The sequence below is a fragment of the Castanea sativa genome, chromosome 10 (genome assembly GCF_040712315.1).
Source record: "Castanea sativa cultivar Marrone di Chiusa Pesio chromosome 10, ASM4071231v1".
In the NCBI taxonomy this organism is placed as follows: Eukaryota; Viridiplantae; Streptophyta; class Magnoliopsida; order Fagales; family Fagaceae; genus Castanea; species Castanea sativa.
In genome coordinates, this window is record NC_134022.1 from 30,268,381 (window position 1) to 30,282,412 (window position 14,032).

At 30.9% G+C, this 14,032-nt stretch overlaps 1 protein-coding gene and 1 non-coding gene across 2 annotated transcripts; both read left to right on the forward strand.

Moving 5' to 3' along the window:
• LOC142612371 (uncharacterized) lies at positions 1-987 on the forward strand. Its single transcript, XM_075784471.1, has one exon. It carries the CDS (start codon positions 1-3, stop codon positions 985-987), a length of 987 nt encoding a protein of 328 aa, XP_075640586.1.
• An 11,237-nt stretch (positions 988-12,224) lies between these two features.
• On the forward strand, positions 12,225-12,296 carry TRNAD-GUC (transfer RNA aspartic acid (anticodon GUC)). The gene has a single exon. It is a non-coding gene; the product is annotated as a tRNA-Asp (tRNA).
• The last annotated feature ends 1,736 nt before the right edge of the window (positions 12,297-14,032 follow it).

Genomic DNA, 14,032 nt, shown 5'->3' on the forward strand with positions numbered 1-14,032 from the left:
ATGGAACTGCAACGACTATTGTTCCGTCCGTACCACTTTATCTTGGCTGACAATCCATTACCAGAAACCATGAAGCAAGAGTACTACCAAAGCTCTGAGCAAGCAAAGGAATGTGAAGAAGAAAGTAGCCACGTTTCAACTGAACTAACACTTTCTTCTTGTGAGTTTCAGAATGAAGCAAAGAAGTTTCCAACAAGAAAAACTAGTTTTTCTTCTTGTTGTACCCCAAGAAAAGAACTAACACTTTTTGAGTTTCAGACTGAAACCAAGAAGCTTCAAACAACTGAAACTAGTTTTGCTACTATTACTACGCCCACTGAACTAACACATTCTTGTGAGTTTCAGACCATAACCGACAACCTTCCATTTCAAACAAGCGAAAATAGTTTTTTTACTACTAAGCCAACTGAGGAGTTAGTCAAGTTCTTGAGCAATAACGATGATCAGTACCCAGAACAAGACGTTTCAACAGCATTGAAGCTGTGCGATGAATCTTGGATTTCCAAGAAGAGAAAGGTAGCTGAAGAGAGGCATTGGGGTGGTTCAAGGAAGCTGATCAAGCTTTCTGATGATCGTTGGAAAATCAAGAAGAAGCTCACGGAGAGTGATCTTGGGCATTTGAGCCGGCTCTTGGTGAGAACAAGTTTGGTTAAGAACCATGTTTTGCCATTCTTGGGTGCTGATTGTGCTAGAGAGGTTGAGAGTAAAGGCATCCAAGTTATAGTTTGGGACAAAGATACAAAGTCCAAGCACCAGTTGGTTTTCAAGCAGTGGAGAACATCTAAGAGTTATGTTTTCATTGGAATGTGGCACCAGGATTTTGTTATCAGGAGGGAGTTGAAGCAAGGTGATGAGGTTGGACTTTACTGGGATTCAAATACTTCCATGTTCAATTTTTGTGTTCTTCAACGGGCTCTGGTGAAACAACTATCTGAGACTTTTTCTGTATCTCTGGGTTATAAGAAAAGGAACTATGTATGCTTGTAGTTCAGGTCTAATGTAACATTACTTGTTAGTTTTATTACAACTAGCTAGATATGTAGTTTAACAGTTCCTCATTGTTCTATTTCATTACCTGGAGGTGATTATTGTTTGGTAACTTGTCGCATTACTTCTTGTGCAAATGTGCAATGCCTCGTTAAGGTATATAATTGATCCATTTTCTGGTCTTGATAATTTTTGCATTGGTGGCCGCACTTTCTAATGAAGTTTAACATGCATACAAATTCCTCTTGAATAAAAGATAACTTCTAATTCAAAGTAAGAACTTCGATCTTAGATAATATATCAATTGCCAATGAATTCTAACTAGTTAGAATTCATTGGCAACTGATATATTAGAAAGAGTACTCTTTCTCCCAAAAAAGAAAAAAGAAAAAAAAAAAGAACCCGGGTAAATTCTGGCATTTAAGATCCATATTAGGTTTTTTTTTTATAATCAAGATCCATATTAGGTGAATCATGAATGTGTGTATATATATAACTTATCAATAAATAAATAAATAAAAATTTGTAATTGTAATCACTTTATATTGAATGAAGTACTGTATTATCTCTTCTGTCGCCGTACCTCTATACTGTTGTATTGTTGTACTATACTAGCTACTACATTATCTTACTTAATTACTTATAAGGCTAGGTTTACTATGGCTAGCCCCTACAAAATGATGTAATTTGATCAAATCCATAGTGATGTAGTTTGGTTAGCTCTTAGAATCAAATTTGCTTTTCATAGTTTTATATACACTCTGTAAAGCAATTAAAATTTTAAATAAAAATCATGCGTTTTAGGATGTGGGTAAAACAAATTATGCATAATAAACACTATCCAATAAATATATTACGGAATCACACATGTGTACAAAGAAGGTCTTTTCGTAGGGGCTAGCTTGTTGAATTTTGTTTGTTTGTGGATTTTTTTTAATTTTTTAATTTTAGAAAAAAATATATTATTATAAGAAAATGGATATAATTATCCTATAGTTGAATCCTTATGCCAACTCCCAATTGGTCTTGATTTTGTAGAGATTTATTCTCCTTGCATGAATCCCAGTACGTGACAAACTCCCAACAACTTGAAGCTTGTTGTTGGATGCAAAATTCTTCAATACGCTTGTTGAAAATGAAACATTTGGTCACAAAACTCTAAGTCGTATGTGTATTATGATGACTTGGAAATAAACATTTTATATACCCTAGGAGTTTAGTGAATGAAACCCTACAAGTTCAAGTCATCATGACCATGGGCTAAAATACAAATTTGAAAATTTTGGATCTGCAAAGTTCGATAGATCAAGAGGTATCAAGGTTCTTCATTAATTCTTGATAGAAGCCTTGTGTCGAGCTTGTGTCGAGGTTTACTATTTTCAGCTTTTCTCACTTGTTTTTTTGTGCAGTCTTTATGTCTTTAATAATACCACTAGTTATAGCTAACAGACATACTTCATGATATTCTAGAATCCACTTAAAATTAGCCAATTTCAAGTAAAATGTGTTTTATCGTAGAATATGCTAATTACATAAAGATATGACCCTAACAAACTAATTGACTAACATCCTGTAATTGTAAGTAGGGGCGTTCACAATGCAATGCGGTGCGGTTTTGGGCCATTTTTAGCACCGCACTTTGCAGTGCGGTTTAGCTAAAATTATAATTGCACCGCACCTTATTTTTGCGGTCAAAAGTGCGGTGCGATTTAGAATTTGGCCAAAACCATAATCGCACCGTACCTCATTTTTGCGGTCACATGTGTAGTGTGATGTATAAGATGCGGTTGAACAATTTGAAGTTGGTATATTCTTCAAATTTTGGGCTTTTTCTTACCCAGCCCAAAACTAACTTTTCCCTTTATTTTAGGCAAAGTTTTAAACTATTAAGCTAGTTTTTCTTTATTTTGGACTGGTTTTCCTAGTTAACACTTGTTAGGACTATCAAACTATATGTATTTTTGAAAACTAGGGTTATTAAACTATTAGTAATATATTTAATATTAAAAATAAACAAATATATTAATATATAAAGAGGATGCAGTGCGGTTTGTGTGGTTTTCTTATTATAAAACTGCAAACCACATTACACCATGCAATATGGTGCACTGTTACTTGTGGTGCGGTGCAGTTATGCCTATTTGTGGGTGATTTTGGTGCGGTTTGGTGAACACCCCTAATTGAAAGCTACAACCTGCTCAAAGAATTTGTCATATATTTAATGTCTAGTGCTGAAAGAAAAGAGAACACTTAGGAACATAAATTTTGTGCCATAACTTTGATTTGGTTGACTATGACTAGTAAAAAAAAATTATAAATTTATGTGAAAGTGATGGTTCACTACTTTAGCAAATTGTGACAAAGTATATGATCTTAAAGAAATCTAATTACTCCTTTTCATATCCAAAGTAAATAATATATTTACAAAATGAGAATTTCTAAACTAAAATTTATAGTGTAAGACTATCCTCTATGATGCAGGGCATTTCAAGAAACTATATGCCTATATCCTAATCCACTTGTAACTAATTAGTTAGTTAGAAGATTTCTTAAGCATTAGCTTATAGGATTTAGACACTTGTCAACCATCTAGAGGCTGCCAATGCTAAACAACTAGTATAAGTAGAAGAATGTAAGCTCTTTGTAAATCAGTTTTTGGTAATTGAATGAATTGTTAGCCTTTGTGTGCTATTTGGAACTACGTGTTCTTGCATAGGTACTTAGCCACCCATCAATTTGTTCTAAGTAACTCAGCCCTTTCATTTTTTCTAAATTATACGCAAACAACCCATTACATCCCTGCATCACTCTATGGCTCAATGCTTGGAAGCACAGTGATATATTAATTTGCAGGTAATAAGTTGTGTAGTTAAGTCCTGCATGGTTGGTTATGTTTATACTTTTATATATAATTGTTAGCTAAGCATACAATATATGTGCGGCTGGCATCTTTTATTTAGCGAGATTTGGGCTTTACAATTGGTCGGAAAGAGTTGAATTCAGGATAAAACGAGACTTAGGCGGTTGTGAATATATAGTGTACTATATACTTGGCCACCAACATTCAATTTTTTTTTTTTTAGTGAGTTGGGCTTGTTTGGGATAAGTTTATTGTCGGGCTTGATTTGGGTTTAGAAACAATCAGGTGGTCATTTTTATTTTTATTTTTTTATATAGCATATATCATATCATTATCTGTATATATATAAAATCGAAATCTTAGATTTTTTATTGACTTCTCTAGAGCTTATCACGTCATTATCATTTTTTTTAAATAAAATTATTTTTGTTTAGTCTAAACTTAATAAGGAGTGAAACTCTATCTCTTTAACAAGTTCAAGTTCAACTTAAACTCAAACTCATCATTATCATTTTTTTTAAACAAAATTATTTTTATTTAGTCCAAACTTAACAAAGAGTAAAACTCTATTTCTCTAACAAGTTCAACTTAAACTCAAATATTGATAATTTATCTCAAAATTACTATAAAAGCAGTGCAAACTCCAATATATATATATATATATATATATATATATATATATATATTTTTTTTTTTAAAACCGAGTAGAGATTTGAGCTCTTCTTCTATTATTTTCTTCTCATCTATTTTGTTAAAAAAATTATTTTATGGTTTTTCATATATTTTGTAAAAAGTAATTTTCGTACATGAACCACCAAACTCTCTTTAGCCGTTTTTTACAAGATAAAAAAGCTTGCAATAATTGAAATTTAAAGTTGTTGTTACTGCATATATCTTTGCTTGATTGCTTCTCCTCACAATATGAAAGTATGTTAATTTTTTGGGCAGAAAGCTTATATACGAAATATTAATAGGAGGTATGTTTTCAATATTTCAACGTGGGTTTCTACTCAATATTTTTTAACGTGGGCCACATGCTAATAAGGTTTGTTTAAAGTTTAGACCTGCTAAAATTTAAAACTTATTGTTTTATGGGTTCGTATACTTTTTTTCTTTTTCTTATATTTCTCTTTTGAATAGTCATATATTTTTTGAATTATTTCAATAATTCAATATTTAATTATATATATTTTTTAGTATTTTGGAAGTTTTAACATCTGAATTTGTGTAGTTACACACACACACACACATATTATCTATAATTTGTAGGTTTTGAATCTTTTGATTTCTTTCAATAATTATAGTCATGGATTATTATTTTGAATGTAACTCATCTTTCTCTATTATTTAGTCATATATATTTTGTTTTGTTTCAATAATTTCTAAGCAGTGAATTATCTGATTCTTTAATATTTTTTAGTCTTTCTATAGTTTTAATATCTAAATTTTTGAGTTATTTTTTTGTAGTATCTAAAACTGTTTGACAAATTTTTTGTAAGTCATTGCACGTTTAAGCAATGACTTTTTCATTAAATTGTAACACAAATTGAAGTCATACAAAAGCAAATCATGCAATGGTGTAGTTTCTTAATCAATTTAAAATTTTATAAAATTATTTTAGTCTACCTTACAAATAGGTAGGTTCTCGTATATAGCATAGGTTAGCGACTAATATACTATATAATAAAAGTTGGGCAAAAGTTGGGTTTAAAAGTTGTGATTGCGCTAAGTGGCTTCACCAAATTGCAGAAAATATTTTAGATTTTAATATATATATATATATATATATATATATATATATATATAAATAGATAAATAAAATTGGTTGAGCCAAGTGGTTCCACCAAATTGCAATAAGTTTTTAGGTAAAAACAAAAAGTTTTTGATTTTATCAACTTATTTGCATAAAGTAACAATAAGTGTTCGTGTTAGCTTCTTCTTCTTTTATTTAAATTTTATAAAGTAACAAATTTACTCTTAGCTTACGTTAGTATTTTTTTTTTTTTTTGGGATAAACATTTATCCTACACCATCTATTTCCTTATAATAAAGTAACAAATTTAAAAGTACTATTTTTTCTTCTTAAAAAAAAAGATTTTTTTTGGATAAAGTATCAAATAATTAGTTAATATGTATTAACTTTAACTTAAACTAAAAGAAAAAATCTAATAACAATCTAATAACAGTAACTTTCTTTTTGGATAAAGTAGAAAAAAAAAACTATTTTATAATTAATGTAAACTTCTTGATTATGTAAACTCCTTTTTTCTTTTTGTTCATATCAATTTATCAACTTCTTTTTTCTCAAAAAAAAAAAAAGAAAAAAGTTATCAACTTCTTCACACCTTTAAATTTTCTAATACAACATAAAAGTGGGGGTGTATATACGGTTTTGGTGAATTTTTCCCTTTTCCCACCGCATGGTTTCTTGATGTATTCTTTCCTTCTCATACTTACCTTACCCATGAAACTTGTAGGTATGTATTTACCTTCTTCTTTTTGTTTTTTTCATAACATTCCCTTCTTAATTCTTATTTTTCATCAAATTGAATATGTTTTGTGTGCGGGTTTCCTTTTGTTTAAGTTATTTTTGTTAACTTTGTTATAATTTATATGCTTATTTTGGTCTTTAGAATCAATGGTATATCTTCCTTGAGAACTACCAAATTAATTTTAACAAAAATCTTATTCGCTTATTAAAAGATCTATTATATATATATATAAAAGTAAGATACTATCACTGATTTTTATGTCTAGATCCTACAAGTAGCCATGAGACAAAGATTAATTTGAGCATCTAAAACCATGATAATGAACATCACTCCACAAAGTATGGAGACAAAAAATTAATTGTGATGTAAAAAAAATGGATATTTAAGGTGATGTGAAATCTACATGACTTTGCCTGCCTCTTCCTTTCTGTCAAAGTTAATTCAATTTTCATACGAGTGTCTTTACTTTAACTCTAATTCCATTTTCTTTTTAATGTTTAGACATTTATATTGTTTGTAATTATTGAATTAAGAGTTTCTTTGTGTGCATATATTTATGTGTGTGTTGTAGTGAATTTTGCTTCATTTCTTTTTTTTGTTTATAAATTTGGGTAGCTTTCAATTTGTAAATTCGGGATGATTTCTTGGGGTTAAAGTAAAAATATCAAGTCAATTTTAATCATAATTCATGCAATAGTAGGGTGTTAGATGTTGATATTAATTGTATACTTATTTACTTTAATTAACATAAACATATTAGCATGTTTAGTATTGTTATTAATTTAATACATTATAATTAAGAGCCCGTTTGGATAGGCATTTTTCTAGACAAAAATGCGTGGTTTGATACAAAACGCAATATACACAATCATTTGGAGAAGCTGTTTTAGCTAAATCACATCTAGAAATCGCACAAATCCGCGGTTTCAAAGAAGCAATATCTAATTGCATTTTCAATGTTGAGCAAATAGAACGTTTTCGCACTGCTATTTTTTTCGTTCAAAAAACCAAAAATACCCCCAAATAGTTGGCTATATTATCCCCATACTAGTCACTTCACCGGCACGAAGCATCCTCTTGTTCCACCTTGGGTTGAATTCCAGTTGATTCCGGGCCTATTTCGGTGTGTTTTGGGCATTCTGGTTCGTTTAGGTGAAATCCGGCCAATATTCAAGATTCGGCCGGTTCATGTTCAATCGCTCAAGATGAGCCTCACTGCCTCAATGAAAAAAAAAGAAAAAAAAAGAAAAAAAAAAAGAAAAAGAAGAAGAAGATGAAGATGAAGATGTCGATGAAGATGAGAAAAAAAATTAAAAGATGAGATTAGCGTCAACAAATTTACAGAGCAGCAAACCTGAAGAGAAATCCTTAGAGATGAACAATGTTGAGAGAGGGAGGAGATAAGACTTAAGAGAGACAAAAGGTGAAGTGAGAGTCAAAACTTTTGAATAGAAGAGTATAGAGAGGTTTTGAATATACGGTTGTGATGAGGTTTGGAACATGGGAAAATTGGGATCGGTGATAGATGGGACTTAAAGAGAAAGATGAACATGGGGGAAGAGAGGACCAAAGACACGTGTGACATAGAAGAAAGAAAAGCTAAAAAAGGAATCAAAAGATATGAAGATATGGCAATTTTTTAAACATGACCAAAGACACGTGTGACCAAAGATACTGCAACTCTTCTTTCTAATTCTTGTTGTTGCTATTTTCTGCTCAGTTCAACTTTTTATTGTGTTTAGTTTTGTTTTTTGTAATATTATTTTTAGTTTTGTGAGCCTTCACATGACTAGCCTGACTAGTATTTGGAAGGGAAGCTATAATTCAGCTTTTTATGTTGACTTGTTAGTGAATCCCAGATGGCTTGATGTGCAATGGTGTATAACATCTGTATCCAATGGAATAATAGGGTACATAATGGGGTAGTTTAAATAGAGGAGCAATTGGTAAGAGATATTTGCAGATATGTAAAAGCTAGGATGGCTACAAAGAGACCTATTTGTAATTCAATTCTTAATAGAATGTTGTGTAATAATTGGGGGTTATCTTGGTCCTAGAGGAGAAGCAAAATGTTTTTTGTTGTCCTGTTATAATTTCTAGAAACTAGTTTGTAATTTGAGTTTGGTCTTTAGCAAAAGAACTTATTCTGATTACAGAAAAATTAAGATGGCCTTAACAATATAGTTAAGTCATTTTTTGAAATTTACACTCAAAACAGCTATTTTTAAAACAGCTTATCCAAACGCTTAATATGACTTTAAAAATAGAAAACGCATATTTCACATTTTTACCAAACGCTTATCTGTGGTTTTTAAAATAGAGTTTTCAAAGCACACGTTTTAAAAACGCTAGTTTTTAAAACACATATTTTGAAACAGCTTATCCAAACAGGCCTTAAATATAAATGTTATTATGCCAGTATGTTATAATTATTATTTGTTGTTCCTTGTCGTACTTCACCTTAATTATTATTTAAACAAGTAAAAGTTATGTCTTAGTTTGACCGGGTATAGCATTTCTCTTCAATCATTAATTAGTGTTCCTCAATAAAATTATTCATGTAATAAGTTTATGAACAAAACCGTGCAATGCACGTTTACTACTAAAAGCTTTTAGAATTTTAAAACTTTCCATAATTTTTAAAATATTTTTATGATTTTATTTATTATTAAAAGTTGGGCTTAGAAGTTGTGGTTGCACTATATAATTTCACCAAATTGAAGAAATATTTTAGATAGAAATAATAGTTTATTTGTTCTTATAAACTTCTACTTAGTGTTTTAACAAAATATGCAACCTTTTTTGGTCATATTGCTCTTTTTTTTTTTGGATAAACTAACAAGACATTTATGACATTGGAAATCTGGATAAAATAGGAAGTTTAACCATTAGAAAAAAACACGGTATTTTTGGGATAGAAACATTTTTTAACTATATATATATATATATATATTGGAATTTCACGTAAGATAGGTGTTTCTTTAATTCCAAACTATCTAATACTTTCTCTTATGATTTAACTTCAATATAGATTGAAATTCTATATCCAATATAACTCTCCCAAGTCCTAACTTCCAAGTTTTTAAGAAAAACATGCATCCTAAGTGATTTGATTTTTACGTTTTGTTCTTTTTTTTTTTTTTTTAAACGTTAATTTGTTTTTCCTAATAATTTTCTTTATCTTATAATTCCTAAATTGATTAGAAATCTAACTTCCTCACATTTAAAGATTCTCTATATATATGGTTTTTTAGTGTATTCTTATATATATATTTATATGCACAACTTCTTCATTTATGACCTCTCTCTCTCTCTCTCTCTCTCTCTCTCTCTCTCTCTCTCTCTCTCTCTCTCTCTCTCTCTCTCTCTCTCTCTCTCTCTCTCTCTCTCTCTCTCTCTCTCTCTCTCTCTCTCTGAGATAGAAATACTACTTATGGGTCTATATATGTTTTGTTTGCAGTAGAATGTTTTATTAAAACCACACTATTACAGGTATGTTTCTCTTCTTTGCTTTTATTTTTATGGTTTTGCTTATGTGTCATAAATGCAATTTTAAATCCATGAAATCAATTATATGAACGACTATAAATATTTCACCTTTATGATTTGACAAGTATCAATTATTATTTGAGTTTTTTTTTGGTTGTAGTAGAAATGTAGAATGTTTTATCAAAGCCATCATCCACACTACATGTATGTTTCTCCTCTTTTTTTTTTTTTTTTTTGTTTTTGTTTTTGTTTTTGGTTTTGTTTATGAGTCATAAATGCAATTTTAAATCCATAAAATTCATTGTATAAGCCTATATAAATTTAAAGGTGTAAGGGCAAGAAAAATCTTAAGGCCCACGGTCCACCTAGAACAATGTCTGGATCAACTAATCTATGGCCCAAAACAAAGAATTAATAGAGAGAGAACAATACAACAAAGAAATGGCTCAGCCTGAAGTTTAGACAAGAAAGAAAAAGGCAAGATCCACATATTAAGTCAACCAATTTGCTCATACAAGCCCTCCCGAGGAGGTTGAAGTTGAAGTTACAATTCTTGTAACACTGTTCATTCCACTCTCTTCCTAATGTTCTTCCTACTACTCTCTCTCTTTTCCTAATATTTCTCTCCCTTACCTACAACATATCTTTCTAATATATATACTCCTCCCCACTTCTCATCTCAACCATCCATTTACTACCTAACTAGTTTCCTCTTTTGACATTTATCTCTTCCTACAATTTGAAGAAGGTGGTGGAAAGAACCTGCTTAACTGTAACCTGCACTATTTAGATCACTTCCTCATCAATGCAGCTGATAAAGCCGTTGTCTACCATTCAATGTGGCCAAGAGGCTGGATGCAGGGCATTCAATGCGGAGCCCACAGGTTGCTCCAAACCAGAAACTCCCTCCCTTGTCATTTGGCTTCCACTGGGTAGGCTGTAGAACGCTTTTGGGCTTAGCCCTGCCTATTCCCTGAGCAACCCTCCTCCTCGAGCCCTAATTGGCCCATGGCCATATCATCCTAGACTGCGACCCTTGAGCTTCATTCTCGATCCCCGGGCCCCAGCACACTTTACCTTTTAAACCCCACCCTCGGTCCTCGGGCCCCTACAAAAGGTATGGAGATTTATCGTTCTATCGCTACTCTTCTTTTTTATCCTACAAAAATATGTTTAGTTTTTTTTTTGGTTTTGAATTTATGAATTATTTTTACTAATATTTTTTTTTCTCTCTCTCATAGGCTTTATCTTTTTTTATTTTATTTTATTTTATATATATACACACACACACACACACACACACACAAGAATTATCAAATTTTGTATTTCCTCCTACAACAAGGGTTTCATCTTTTTTATTTCTAGGTTGTATTTGAGTTATGCTTATATGTGTGTTATTAGATTAAATTAATTTTCTTGAATAGTAAAATTTTTATGTTACTATTTCTCATTTTTATATTTGTTGTTAGTAATATTATAGGTGTGCACTACAAAAATGTCAGTATAAGACAACTGATAAGTTAGAAGATAATTTTTTTTTTTTTGGGGGAAATGAAATACCTTTGGTTAAGTTTACATAGGTTTTTAATTATTAAATTTAGGAATTTTTTCATAAAATTATGTTGTGTGATTACTTGATACTTTTTCCCTCTTTTTAGCCTGTAAATTTTGGCCTTACCATTTCAGAGAAGAGGAAAGATCTTCGCTGTAGAGACAACAGAGAGTTTCACTGTTTTTACTGGCGCAATAACAACTCAAAACCCAATCAATATAATTTATATGAAAGATAGTATTGAATTTTAGGAATCAAAATACTTTATATGCAATTTATATAATCTAGATTTAAGTGATTAGTAATTTATTATTTCTCAATAAAATTATATTAAAAGTTTATAGCTAAAATCATGCAACACATTTCAAAACTGTAACGAGGCACATGAGAATGAACCAATTATCTAAAAATGATTAATTTTTTAAAATTTAAAATATTGTTTTTGTCTCTATTTTTTGCTTAAATTTTTTTTCCCTAAATTTTTAAAAATTCTTTCTTTGATATCTAAATTATTGAAACTTCGAAAACGTTTACAGTTTCTTTCTAAAAAAAAAAAACATTTTTCAACTGTTTTGATCTATCAAAAACTTTCCAAGATTTGATTTTGTAGTAAATAAAAAATTCATTTTTTATTTGTGGTAGCTTATTATGGATTGACATAAGGATTATCTCATGTATCAAAAATATGCATCATATGTCTTAGAGTGCATGGTCTCCACATTAGAAGGATACATCGTACATGTATCATATGCATTGAGATACCAGTTCAATTTGGATTTGGGCTCATTCCATAAAGAAGGCGTATACAGTATTTACTTATTTAAGAAATGACGTAAGCATCCAAGTCGTTGTAGTATAGTGGTGAGTATTCCCGCCTGTCACGCGGGTGACCCGGGTTCGATCCCCGGCAACGGCGAATTTTTGTTTACTTTGGTCATACGCTCCCACAGCTCCGTATGAATTCTCAACTTTTTTCTTTGTGCTTTGCGTAGTCTCATTGATATTTTGGAGATGCCCACCATGTGTTTGCTGAAATGCCCAACTGTTGATTTAAGATTAATAAAGCTTTATTTTTATCCTTCTATCTTCATTTATTCGAATTAAAGCTTTATTTTTTAAATACCAGTCAACTTTGCAATTCTTGTAGTTGTAGGTTGCTTATACTATTGTTGTGACTAGAATACATATTATGCTCTTGTGATGATTCAAATCACAGTGATGAACTTCCTTTAAGAAAAAAAAAAGTCACAATGATGAACCCAACAATATTCAAAGTATTGCATTTGTACCAGTGTGTCATACAACAACTTTATCATTGATAAGGTTAAGAACCCCAATTTCTTTGTTTCGTTATCCAAATAATTGACACAATATCATCTATAATTACATTTCTTGCTTCAAGATGTCACGATTCCTGAACCTAGTACATTTTTGCATGATGTAAAGACTAGCAGCTAATTATGTTGCTATTTATAGCAAAGATGGAGTTTTGTGAAGTTGCCACCAATCATTGGGTTTTTCTAAGGTGTGATTGGTCACTTGTTTCTAGTTGATTTTATTACCAATCCTATGTTAAGAAAAATGACATTTTTCCTAATCTAATGTGGATGACAAAAAATCTTGATTATTAAGCCTAGAAGTTTAGTTACATGTGGTGAAAGTGTTTGGCACCCCACAATGTCTGTCCAAGGATAGTCCTTTATTTTGATAAAACCTTAATTTTTGAAGATTGACAGTAAAAACATGATTTTGGCATTGACTTTCAGGGCTTTGCATGCATAGGGCTTTGAGGTTTGGCTTTTGAATGGATATGGTTCCACTCTATGCTTTCCTAAGGCATTCAGGAAAAGTACCAAATTTCCACAGCGAAAATCCAGTGACATGTCACCTTACTTTTGCAGTGGAAATTAAATTTAATGCAAAATCTTCAATCCAATAAATAGTAAAAAAAAATGTAGAAAAAAGAAAAAAAGCTTTGCTCTTGATGATAACAATGATATCATTTTTCTGTGGCAAAAATACTATTTTTGATCCTAATATTTGGGAGAAATGCTGTGTTCACAACACATTTACAACAAATCCTATGTGTCAAGTTGTTATTGGCTATTATGGGCGGGTAAAAAAGTAATTTAAGTTGTGAATTCAAATTAAAACCAATAACAACTTACCTCATAAGATTTGTTGTAAAAGTGTTATGGACTTAGCACTTCTCTATATTTTGGAGTCACTCCCAATATGGTAGAGCATTCAATTTCGTCCCTACTATTTTTAAGTCACAATCAATTTAGTCCGTATTGTTAGATGACTAATGGAATCTACCTATGTGGTAGCCATAATGCACATGTGGCATGAATTAGATTAAAATATTAACAACCATCTCATGTGTCAAGTTGTTATTGACTATTATGGGTGGGTAAAAAAGTAATTTAAGTTGTGAATTCAAATTAGAACCAATAACAACTTACCACATAAGATTTGTTGTGAAAGTGTTATGGACTTAGCACTTCTCTATATTTTGGAGTCACTCCCAATTTGGAAGAGCATTCAATTTCGTCCCTACTTAAGTCACAATCAATTTAGTCCGTGTTGTTAGATGACTAATGGAATCTACCTATATGGCAGCCATAATGCACATGTGTCATGAATTAGATT

What these genes read in the sequence shown, in the direction of transcription:
- LOC142612371 (XM_075784471.1), top strand. Translation starts at nt 1, where the DNA reads ATGGAACTGCAACGACTATTGTTCCGTCCGTACCACTTTATCTTGGCT.